This window comes from Nyctibius grandis, chromosome 7, assembly GCF_013368605.1.
Source record: "Nyctibius grandis isolate bNycGra1 chromosome 7, bNycGra1.pri, whole genome shotgun sequence".
Classification (NCBI taxonomy): Eukaryota; Metazoa; Chordata; class Aves; order Nyctibiiformes; family Nyctibiidae; genus Nyctibius; species Nyctibius grandis.
Window position 1 is genome coordinate 14,797,187 of NC_090664.1, and position 12,854 is coordinate 14,810,040.

General features: G+C 41.3%; 1 protein-coding gene across 2 annotated transcripts in view; it reads right to left on the reverse strand.

The window, feature by feature from the left end:
* RARB (retinoic acid receptor beta) overlaps window positions 1-12,854 on the reverse strand; it is a 199,673-nt gene that overhangs the window by 36,798 nt on the left and 150,021 nt on the right. For both annotated transcript variants that reach the window (XM_068405542.1, XM_068405543.1), the window contains exon 3: window positions 11,441-11,582. In XM_068405542.1, coding sequence (XP_068261643.1) covers window positions 11,441-11,582 — 142 coding nt within the window. The remainder of the gene's footprint in view (window positions 1-11,440; window positions 11,583-12,854) is intronic.

Below are 12,854 nucleotides of genomic sequence, written 5' to 3' on the forward strand. Positions count from 1 at the left end.
TAATTTCAAACACAAGAGCCCCAGCTTGCTCTCTGCCCAACAGAGGCAGACCAATATTGTCAGAGAGCAACTCAAGCTTCACTAAATCTAATGCGCCATCTTCTAGTATCAACAATTCTTCTGTATCAGAAAAAACCCACCTTGATGAAATTTCAGAAGTGACACTTTTTTGAGTGGCTCTTCCCCATTGGTTCTCCACTAGAATCAAAACAAACTGTGTCACAGGCCACCTAGAAGAAGTGCTATGGCAAGCAAAACAGTGGGAAGACAGTCCTTGTATGTAAGGAGCAGCTCACACAGCTACGGTGCAGTCAGAGATGCTGAACACACAAGGTGCATCATGTAAGGACGTCCACTTACTGTTGATTTGTTTTCCTGGGCTGATGCCTCCTCTACTGATGCCTCTAGGTTACAAAATGGCTGACACCCGTGCAATGCCAACTTCAGTATTCTTGAGATATAGAAAAAACTCTCATGCACTAGCCAAAATAAACAACTCTCAATTTTTAAAATGATAAAAAATAAATTTCAATTTTTACGCTGCCACCAGGACATCCTCTAAAAGTACACAACATACGAAAGCAAGTAAAAGTACCACGCCTCGTAAGAGCACATGTAATTTGCGGATTCTTTGAAATGTAATACTACTCCCCGTAAACTCCTTCAATTCCTGGCAATGTTCATTTTTCCCACCTCTTTTACACTGTGTTACTATTTCCATAATGCAAACTGTAATCAGCTAGTTGGGAGTTAAAATAAAATCAAGGAAACCAGAACTTTTTTTCGGGAGAGATGGGAAGAAGCAAAGGATTTGCAGCAGCACTCATTGCACCAGGGCTGACTGACAAGGGGGAATCTGCTAATGATGGAAATAGGAGGAGACAGAGCCGGTGAAAACAGTGTCTCTGGATCAGCCGGCGAGTCAAGGAACAATGACCTCTCCCGACTCCTTCAACTGCACGGTGATCTCTTCACCAAAACTATCTGTTGCTGCCAAGGGAACGAAGCACCTCTCTGTGCCAGAGAGGCAGTAACCCGGCACCCCTGAGCCATTTGATGCATTGCACGTGTGCCCCGCTGCTAACAGAAAGAGTGCGGTGATGCCTGCAGGGTTTTTAAAAAAGCTTTCCCTTATCTTCCAGTATCATTCCATTTACTATTTCTGTTTGCGACATTTTAATCCACCCTCACTGCTAAGTTTTCCTATTTAATTTAAAGCTTTCTTTTCAGGCTCTCAGGTTTTACGATTAAGAGTTTCCCAGGCTGAAATACACCGAGTTCTGCCTCCAAGAAAACACGGACGGTGGAGCATCGACCTACTTAACATGGGAAAAAACAATCCCACATGTAAAATGCACAACACTATCTGAGGGTAATCCCTCTTCCCACAAGTTTAAAGACGAAATATGTTTAAAAATATAATGCGTTGAAAACGATACAAATGTAATACGCTTTGTTAGTCTGTCATTTTAAATGGTTTGTAAAGTCCTCCCTCAGAGGATTGGACTTAAATCATTCATTAACTTGAAGCTGATTGTTTTCTCCTGGAAAGAGGGAAGAACATGGATTTCTCAGATGTAACCCAATTTCCTAACAGAAACAAAAACCACCTGATGAAATTCTGTTACCAAAACCATCTATCACACTGCAAGCAGAAGTGTAAATAAATTAATTACAAAATGAGCTCCATCAGCAAAATCTAACGTTATAGGGAGTTTTTAAATTAACGTTTCACTTGCTTAAAAGTTTAAAAAAAAAAAAAGAAAGAAAGGAAAGGAAAGAAGTAGGTCAGCATGTTTCCCCAGCACGTCTTTCTGACTCCATTAAAACTGCCTGTCAGATGACTAACCATGCCTGTAATCCAACTAAAAGCATGTTTGCTTTCTGTTGCACTTTTTGCCAGGGGAAAGGAAGAATTCCACTTAAACTCTGAAATTCAGGTAAATGTCTACAAGTCAGATAATTTCCTCACATTTACTTGCCAAAACCATTTCAATCGACAATAAGCAACTGGTTATGGATGCACAGCACTGAGAAACGATCCCACAGCTGATTAAATGCTTATCAGCCGCAGGCACTGCCTGTAGGGCTTTAAGCTACAACTTGTTAAAGTCAGTTTTCAGAGCTGTCGTCTGATTGACAGACTTTTCATAAGACCTGGATTTAAAAATTTAAGAGCTTTCAGAAACATGCAAGCATGCAAACAAGTACTGGAGTAAGGTGAGATGGGACAAAACCGCTTCTGTTCACTTTGGGCCAAAGGAAATTAAAAATCCCAATGCCTTATGATCTTTCTTTTCCCTTTCATACTATTAGCAGCAGAGTGTTATTTAAGTTAGGATAGAAAGGGTGTTATTTCTACTGCTTGTATGCCACCTAACTTTAAAAAATCCTGTACGCTTTCCACACGAGCGCTGAAGAACTGGAGATTAACTGTTCCGATGTATTTTAAATTGAGCATGTGATACCAAGTCAAACTAAAAACAAATTGAGGCTATTTTTAGAGCACAGTCCTAGGGCCAGCATCCCAGCAGGAGGAGCTGCAATGTGTCAGCTGGCTTATCGCAGGCACAGCAATGGAAAACTCCCTCTGCTATAACAATTCAGACAGCGGATGAAAGCAAGCCGTAAGAGCCTGACAGCAGCGGAGGGAAATCCATGGCCTCATCTACTTATGTAAAGATCTTCCTAAAACTTCTTTGAGAGCTTACTGGTTTCCGAGCGCCTGCTTTTTATCTTCCCTGCCATCAGCACAGGGGTTGCTCTCCACAGAGAGGCCAGCATGAGCTTTGTTTCTTTGCCTTCTGCAGAGGCACCTATCCTATGCAAGACCATCTCCAGTAAAAGGATCACCAGGAAAACAAAGAAGTAAGTTTGCAGATATATAAACCATCGGGAAGAAGTACGCATTCTCACACGTGTTTCTTCTAAGGGGAAGGACCAAATATGCGTCTCCTCCAATACGGAGTCCTTCAGGCACTTTTGGGTTGCTGCAGTTCAGACTTCCCAGAACTCTTGGGAACAATTTACTGCATTTCTCATGAACCTTGGCTACTGTAGATAACATTTTCAGGTTGGTCTGACAACCAAATAGGCCATGTTTAGCTTCAAGGCCCAGGACACTGGCAATTTGCTCATTAACAGACTGATATTTATCTCATTGACATTTCTCCATCCTTCAGATTCAACATCCCAAATTAAAAAAAAAAACATTCAAAGGGAGAAAAAAAGGATAGCAGAGAAACCAAAAGGTGCCAGTACAGAAAGCACAACCCGCATGGCACAACAGCAATTAGGAGAAAGAGATGCATCAAAGACATCCCGTGCCCCCGAACAAGAAAATGATCCGAATGAGGAATACGAAGCAGTGAACTGAGAGCATAAAGGAAGAATGGGAGCTCTGAAACAAAGCTTTTGAGGTCATGGGATTGGGGTCTCAGCAGTTATGTCTGCATGATCAAGCAAGCGTGGCCTCAGCCCCGTGCTTCAGAGCGCATGGACCGGGCTGGGACAGGATACCTCCAGATTTCCCATCTGCTCTTGCAGCAGTATTGCCCAGCACAGCACAAGGCAGAAAGGATGTTGAAAAAAAAGCAGTTGGGATACTAAACTCAAAGGCAAAGACTACCTGCAATGGAAACACGAATGCATAGAGCCAGGGTCTTTATATGTACAACCCAGAATAATCCTGTAACTACCCCATAGATGCCCAGAAACCAAAGTAGGGGACAAGAAATAACAGAAAAACGCCACGGAAACAACCAGATCCAGGTTAAGAAGCGGTTTTGTAAGATGTATCTGCCCAAAATGCCTTTTACTGGGAAACTGACTGAAGAAAGCACGTGATGATCCCTAAAAAAACTCCAAAGGTGTGAAACGAAAAAATGGGAAGTTCAACCTGTGTCAGTGTCACTAACTGTCCTCACAGAAGAGCTGGATGTCCGGAGGAGGTGGCACATGGCAGGATGGCCACAGAAACCTGAGCTGCTAGCATCAGCAGACAGGTATCAGCCACTCCATGGGCTCTGATGAAATGTGCTTCCTTGAAATAAGAAAGGGTTCAATCACGTCCGAGGACTTTGCTAGAGCAAACTAACTGCCACTGTGAAATAGGATAATCCACATACTCTTAGAAGCTGATGCTTAAAGAGCTACAGAAGGTTGTTAGCATTAACTAACACAGGACAAGACCAAGAGGCGTTCAGAAAGTCCACTAATATCTAATTGACACTTTTTCCTTTCTTAAAGCACATCTCTTTCAGAGCATGGTCAGGTAACTGCAGTACAAATGATTAGCATAAGAACTTTAGAAGTGTCACAACTTCTAACACCTTGTTAAGCAAAAACGTAAGAAAGGTGCACATTTACAGTCGCTGAGGACTAGGACTGACGGATGCAGACAAAGGCTGCAGAGAGCACACAGGCCCTGGTAACTTCTGCCAGGATCCATGTTGTCATAGAGACAGCAGAGAGCGATGAAAAGTTCACCACAGTAGCTATACCTTAGTGAATAAGTCTTAATGTAACTTCCAGCTGAGGACATGTAATCAATCTCTCTATGAGCTTATTGAAGGAATTCCCTTTATGCTTACTCAGTCCTCAAGAGCCCTAAATGAGGGGAAAGGTTTTAAAAAAAAATATATATTTTACTACTTTTAAAGATATGCCAAGGCCTAGTGCTTCTTTTAGATTGGGAGTGGAGGGAAACATAACTGCTTCTTCTGAAAAAGAAATGATGTAAAACATGAAAAACTTGATAAAGACTTTCAACTAAAAAAAAAACAAAACCAAAACTAAAAAACATGAAAAGAGTAATTCTAGTGCAGCCTGGCAAGACTGACCATATACAATGGTGTCTCTCCCCTTCCCCAAGCACTTCCCCCACGGAGGTGGCCTCAGCCCTGGCACCTCACTGCTGCTCTTCTCCCATCAGGTGCTATCATTTTTATGCTGCAAAACACAGGACTTTCCCTGCTCTCTTCCCTCTCTGTGGCATTCGACCTCTGGTTTATCTTCCCGCGGGGCAGCAGCACCCCCTGACCCTCCCTGGGTCCCTGCTCCGGGCTCAGTCCCACCACGTGGGAGGTACTGGACACTGGAGCTGACAACAAGCAGCACAGAAACGGTGCCAGTGGTTGTTTATTGGCTAGGGTCCTCAATTCTTAGCTCACACAATTATGGGTTTTCTACGCAAAAAAAGGGGAAAAAAATTGCAGTACTAGCGAGTTATGGTTTAAAGTTACAGCTATTTGCGTAATGCCTGAAAGGCAATGAACAGAAGAAAAAGAGAACCTTAGAACGCTATTCATACTTTTCCCTAACATTTTAGGATATAAAGATCAGACTAATTACCAAACAGTCTTGAGCTGAGCAGGGTTCAGTAATCACGCTCTGCTTGAGGAACCAGGAGAGAATTTACTTAGCCACATCATGAAAGGTGCCAATAAATTGTTCAGCTGGAGAGTTAACATAATAAAAAAAAATCATTTTTAATGTTATTTTCTTTAGCAGTTTATTAATTGCTGCCTGAAATACTTTTCTGAAACACAACGAGCTGCAAATGAATTCATGGGCTATTAATCTGCTGTACATGGCACTGGAGGGAAAGCTCATTAGGTGAGTTGATGCAATTACTGCTATTACATAACCATCTTCACAGAACATAGAGTAAATTATGAATAATAAAATTCAATCTAAGTTGCTCCTTTAAACATTAAAGCCGGCAAGCGAAAGCTATGCAAAATCAGGGGGAATGGTTAAAACACAAAAGAGGCAGACCCCAAAAGAAGAAAAGAAAAGCAGATCTGCTTCTTTGAAGACGCCAAACTGATGTGAAAAGCAAGAGATGTTTGTTTAACCATGGGAAACAATGGGCAACAAGTAGAACTCAGTTGTCTACAAGAGAATTTTAATTGTACATAAATCATTTTCAGCCATCCAGCATAACAAAGTGTGCATTATCTCTGGCAGAGGACAGACTGACGCTAGAGCATTGTGGTTTTTGCAGCAGGAAGACCTTTCATGTTAGCTTTGCTCTCATCTCAAAAAATCTCCCTACCAGTAATATTGTTTGGCATTAACTTTTAAAAGTTCCCAATTTCTCAGTCTGAAAAAATAAATACAAGCATTCCTATCTGATCAGCAACTAAAAAAAACCCAACCCAACCCCAATGAACAAAATGAAAAAACTGTAATCCGTATGGCTTGGGTACGGTTTCCCTGCTATCTATAAACTGAAATTCTTAATTTCATTGGTATTTTCAGTTTATATCTTTCACCTTCAAAGCACTTACAAGACAAGGTCTCCCAGCCCCTGTAAAAAGACTCATCATTTTTACTTCTCAAGATAGGAAAACTAGCCTAATCAGCTTGCAGTGTTTAGAGAGAGAGGAATTAGTCCCAGAACAGAATTCAGGGTTTTGTGATTTCCACTCTGATATTTAGCTTGTGCCTCCCGAGAAAGTGAGGTGAGTCAGGAGTCAGCAGGCGAGGCAACCACGCTGGAATGTTTGAAAAAGCCCCCAGCCACTGTGTGGTATTTAGGTATATAGTTAAAAATCTAGCCTGTAGCAAAGCAGAAGCAGTTCTTAAATCCAGTGCTTTGGGCTGGCTACAAAGAATAAAACCCCACTTTAGTTCTGACTAAAAGCGTCCAAACAAAGATTTCACGCATTCTAATTAATTCACTTTAAGATGACATCAGTGGAATCTGCATGAACTTCTCAAATGCAACTACGCAGACTAGCCCTCTGCTTAACCACTCACTGGAGATGGAATTGCGCTTCACTAAGGAGTCTGAAAGAAAACAAAACAGAAATATAAAATAAAAAATACAAACATGACAGTTCTTCAAGTTGATGCTTCCTGCTTGCCAATTTAAACCAGAATTAAAATAAGTAAATCAATTCATTCTAGAGTTCAGCAGCAGAATGTAATCATATGTTCTGAGAAGCATGAACATTTAAATATTATAAGACTTTGAAGTCTGTGACAAAGAGCAACAGACATTTCTGTGCAAGTTTTTTAAAAAAAAACAAATATAGAGCACAAAAACTGGATTCTCTCCACTTCATGGTAATTCCCCTGCATTCCCTCCCTTCCTCCTTCCCTCCCTCCAGGGAGGTTAATTGTAAGCAGATTTACAAATCTGAACATTGCTTCAGTGCACTGAAGCAGTCTGGAACAATAATTCCATGCCTTTATAAACGTAATTTTGCTCTATTAGAGCTCACTGCAGACGAGGTTTATGCCAGTATGGAGGGCTTCGCTGCATCATACCCTGGTACGTGGGCTGGGTGCGTCTCTGAGGGGACCCCAAAGATCATCAAGCACAGTGGCAGTGCTTGCAGCCTGCAAATTTTGTAAAAAAAGGGAGGATGGAAGCAGAAGAGCTGCCGGGCTAAGCTGAGCAGTTGCGGCAGAAGGAAGCTCCATTTTCTTCCCCCTTGTACCCTGCAATAAATCCAGTTTAGGTTTTCTTTAAGGGCAGGCTTCAACTTACAAAGCATATGTTCTAGCACCCTGCTTGAAAGAGTCCATTATTGTTTGAGAGTTTTGCCCAGCTTCCCGCATGTTCCCTTAATTGCAGGAGGCAGCGCCGGACACGTGACCCCTCACCAGCTCCCAAGGACCCAGGTCCATGCATCCAGGCAACAGTGTGCTTCTTGCTGACACCTGGGGTCAGGCCAAGGATGATGCTTCAACATCAGCTTAGAGATCACGAAATAGAAGGGCAAAGGTTAGTTTCCTAAGGCTCTCCATCACATAATGAGCCACTGTCAGCCTTAGTAGCCTTCTCACTTCAGCAGCAGCAGCAAAAAAAAAAAAAAAAAAAAAAAAAAAAAAAAAAAAAAAAAAAAAAAAAATCCTCTGTGATCACCATTTGTCTCTACATGTTAATTAGAAAAATCAAGAGGCTGGAAGGGTAAGAAGGATAGAAATGGTTTGGAGTGGGGATCAGAGCCTCAGCTGCACCTATACACTTCTGAGCACCCACTCATGAACTGACCTGGAACAGCCATACAACAAACCCAAAACCTGATGCAGTGCTGGTGGAGGGACTGGCTCTGGGCTCAGGTTGCAGGGACACAAGCTCAGGAGTTTCTGAAGGAGGGGGATCTGATGAAAGACAACAGGGCTTTATTTCAAGCTGTGTTTTGCCCTGTTGTAGGATGATAAGACAGTCATCACTGAGTCGTTTCCCCTCACACCCTTTGTCTTGTCTATTTGGAGCACAAACTTTTTGCAACAGCGACTGCACCATGAAAGACAGTCCCTACACTAGTGGGATCCAGTTTCAGTGGGTCCTGCAGATACTATCACAAGGCAAATAGCTCCACTCCTGCCCTGGAGGCAGTCTTGTTATTGACCTCTCTTGATCAGATCTGGGGACTTCTATGGGGTCAAAGATAACTTTTTTCCCCTACAAGAAACAAAACAACCTATAAAGAAATGCAAATTTGGTGCATTCCTTCATCACCTCACTTCATTCTCTAAAACAAGATAAAAGCATAGAAGAAATGCTCAGTACCTCTTCTCTTCCAAAACACTGCACCTCCATTCTTAAAACCTTATCACACTGGCTAGGCAGCCAGTTCTCATCCCATGTTTGTGTGTAACGCTCATTAAGCTCAAAAGGAGTCACATATGCAAGTACTTCTGCATGTCCTTTAAAGGCAGAACAAATAAACACAGCACTGTAGTGCTTAAGCACAGATTATTCTGTATACTGAAATTCTGCATTTACTCCTCCCCTTAGCTTCTGGCAACAGACCTTGGGGTTCCTATTTGCAGCTGCCCACCATTTCCTTCCCCATTTGGGACTGGTTTGAGCATTGTAGGCTTGTTTCCCTGGGAGATTTCTTTGATACTTTTTCTTGTCCTTTGTTCATGGCTTTCCACGTTACAAGGTAATAGAATTGTAAGACGACAGAAAACCAAAATGTGAATGAGGTACTGGGGGAAAAGAAAAAGCTGTCTCCAGTAAGACAAAGCCCACTGATAAATGTGCCTTTGTTTACAAAAACTTCTAAAGACATGGAGTTGAAACCTGGAGACAAGTATGAAAGAAGGTCAGGTAAGAAAAAAGTTTTTCAATTCTCTTAAGAAATGAAAAGCTCCTAATTATGAAGGGATAACACGGAATCACTTCAGACTTAGTTCTTAAACCCAGAAGACAAGACACACTGCGTTCAAACTGATGACATTTAAAATAATTTCTCTATTCCTTTGCAAATGCCTTCTACAGAAATGCAGCCAGAGGACATCCCTCACTTCTCCCCAGCATCCTCTGTTCCCCTTCCAACTTGCTATCCCCCTTTCAGTGCCTGTAGTGGTTTGAGATAAAGGCAACTGCCAAAGGGCAGTTTCACTCAGTTCACCCAAGGAAATAGGCAGAACAAAACCTTAATTCTTGCTGGCAAAGCTTCAGCTACCCTATGGGAGAAAACAAACAATCACCTAAAAGGCTGTAAACTCTTTATACTTTACCCTAAGTAACTTCGGTTAACATGTTAGAAATACTGCTGATATTTCCAAAACTTACTCTGATGTGACGTTACAGCATTTAATAAGATTACTACTTCACGTCAGCAATAAAATCCTTAAGAATTCAAGACCAACATGCCCTCAGGTGAGAAAAGTGTTTTTTCTTCTCTTCCAAACTGCATCATACTGTTTTTATCAAGGAAAAAACCTTCATGTGCACAGATATGTATGCAGTCAGATACCTACCAATAAAATCCTCCTCATTCAATCTCACATCTTTGTGCATCTTTGTATTTAGCCTGCCTTCTCCTTTGCTCCCATCATGGTCTCCACGACAGTAAATCTATGCATAAGTCTAGATAAGGCACACAAGAAAACCAGAAAACCCAACAAGGACAGTGAAATCATGGAAATCCTAAGACCTCTTAGCTCCTCAAGTTGCTTTTAACTAGATGTTGGCCCTTTTCAATAACCACAATTTCAGATTTCCATGACAAGGAGTTGGAAACACTGCAAAGTGGTCCTAAAGATGTATCTGGTTCCTTCTCTGCTCCTCAACACTTTTCCTCTGAGAGGACAGGAAGGAGAGGGTGGGAGAGAAAAAACGGGATACAATCAGGAGGGACAGTGTGACTTTGGGACCTCTTTGGCTCCTGCCCAAGTAGGGAACTACTGGGAAGTGCCATGCAATTCAGGAAGGAGAAATGCAGAGGATGAGAACTGATTTAAGCCACAGTTCAGTCATAAATGTCTCATCAGTGTTAATTTTTCTTTCTCTTGTCTTAAAGTACCTCTAAGGAACTCCTGTGGGTGAATTAAAGTAAAGAAGGGTGTTGGGTATTTTTTTTCTCTCTCTTATGCACACATTGCAAATTTCTGTGGTGTTTATTATTGGAATTCATCTGCTGAAATTAGGAACATCACTGACAGAAGTAAAAACCCTCAACAATCAATCAAATCACTACACCAAAGACTTCTTTGTTACTGCAATCACTCCAATCAAAAATGAGAAAGTTGCAGAAGCATTACCCTTTAGAGATTGGGGAATGGCTTTTTTAGCTATATTTTTGTGCTAGACAAGGGTATCAATAAACTGGAAGAAAAAAATCACAGATTTCTGTCCAAACTCTTTAAAATGTTAATTTAAAGGGCAAACCAGAGATTTCTATAAAAGAAGGGAGAGGAAAGTCCTTTGGGAATTTTGTGCATTTGACAGCACTTGTACATACTCAGGTTTACTGACTTGGTGGGTTTAGAAGAGAATTTGCCACCTTTCGGAGAGGTTTCAACCAATAAGAACAGAAGACTCAAGGCTGTTGCACTGTCAGTTTTGTAAAATGGCACAAACCGGTGGTACTGCTAAAAGAAGGACCTCTGGCACAAGCACCTGCACTGGCACGAGGGAGAAGGTGCATGGCTGAAGAAGGCTGCTGCCTGCTGCATGAGAGCCAGGGGGAAGCCCTGGGGAAACGATATCCTGCGTTGACACCAAGCCCACCAAAGCCATGAGCTGGTCTGCAGGGCAGAAGGAGGACTGAAATCAAGTTTAAGAAGCCAGCGCTGTTCCTCTTATGCCCTTGCCCCAAGAAGCCATTTCTAGAGCAGATGGGAGATAATCCAATCTTAAAGCAAGTAGCTGGGGGGTTTGTTCTTTTAGAAAACCTGGTGAAATTACCCACTTGGGATTTCTCACACCCACACAGGGTGGCCACGCAGCACAGGCAGCATGTTGCACTAAAAGTTCTTAACTGACGGCATTTAGGCTGCAAAGTTAAGGACTGAGAAGTTCATAAAGTACAGGTCTGAAGTTGTGTACAAAATTCATACTCCTTTCTCTGCATATGAATACAGATACTGGCTTCAGTCACATAATTGTGTAATATTTTTCTCCCTTGGGACTGCCACATATACATAGGATATAACAAACAACAAACTGTTTCTGAAGACAACTTACATTCTTTGGACATTCCCACTTCAAAGCACTTCTGTAGTCTGCAGTACTGGCAGCGATTTCTGGTAACTTTATTGATAACACAGTTTTTATCTCTGTGACATGTGTAAACCATGTTCTTCTGGATACTCCTGCGGAAAAAGCCCTGAAATCAAGAAAAAAAGAAATCAAACTTTTGAGCTTCCCATAACCCTTAGAGACAGGCACTAACATTGCTTTAAAATAACAAAATAAACTCAAAGTTATGGATGGAGTACAGCATCTTTAAAGACTCAGTCTTATTATAATTTAGTATTGTTTCTTGCAACATAAGACTCATCTCTTAAACAAAAACTAATTAAATAACGCAACCTAAGGCCAAAATAAACAAAACTAGAACTAGTAAGAGTATTCAGGAAATGAAGTCCTAGATTTTACCAAAAAGCTCAAATAAAAATTGGTTTGAGCTTATGGATGTAGTAATGAGTTGAGTAAACAACAGCCTTCCGAACAGATCCACTTGGAAGTCAAACACTCATCCAACAACCAACAGCCTCTCTCAGCCTAAAGGTCCTCTCTATTTTTGTTACTGCAGAGATTCTCTCTAGTTTGCAGGCTGCACCTAAAATGAGAAATAATTTGAAACCTAGGTCTCTTAGCTGCTGGAACTTCTACAGCAGTTAATGAGGCTTCTGCAGGTGGAAGAGTTCCAGCATCAGGTTACTGAGTTGTGAACTTGTAAAAGTTGCCAATTACAGCATTTTTTTCTTATTCAAATACAGCTGTGAAAATAATCAAGTAATTACAATGATCTTGAACAGAAATTAAAGAGAACTAGAGGACTGGTTTGTACTGAAGGAACACCATTTAACTGGATTCCTCTTTTGGCAAGTAAAAGAGAGAAAAACAGCCATAAATGGCAAGGTTAGCGGGCATTGAACAAAGGCAAAAACCAAGTTCATTTCTTTATCTCCACTAAAACCCAAGCTTTAGATAATATCATATTATAATGAAAAAAAAAAGGATTACTTGAAGCATTTCAGAGCTCAACCCACAGATATTCAGCGAAAGTATTTCTGCAACAGACATTTGGAAATTTGACAGCACTATTTAACCTTCTCACTCAGGTTTTGAAAATCATTTCAGCAAGCACCGGGGTCAAATTTCAGTCAACATCATAGTATTATGGAAGAATAGTTAGCAATTTAGTATTTGTCAGAGGGCTTGAGAGGTTAAAACTCTTCAACCAGCCACATGTTTACACCCTACAGGGAAGCGGTAAACTTGATGTCGCAGACGATAGCTCTGTGCCCACAATGCATTTGTCTAAAGGTGCAATCATGGTAAGCTATAAAACTGGCTCTCCTAGAAGCACTCACCGAGATATGCGAGTAATTCAAAAACCAAAAACCCTATCGTTCCGAGTTAACTGGGAGAG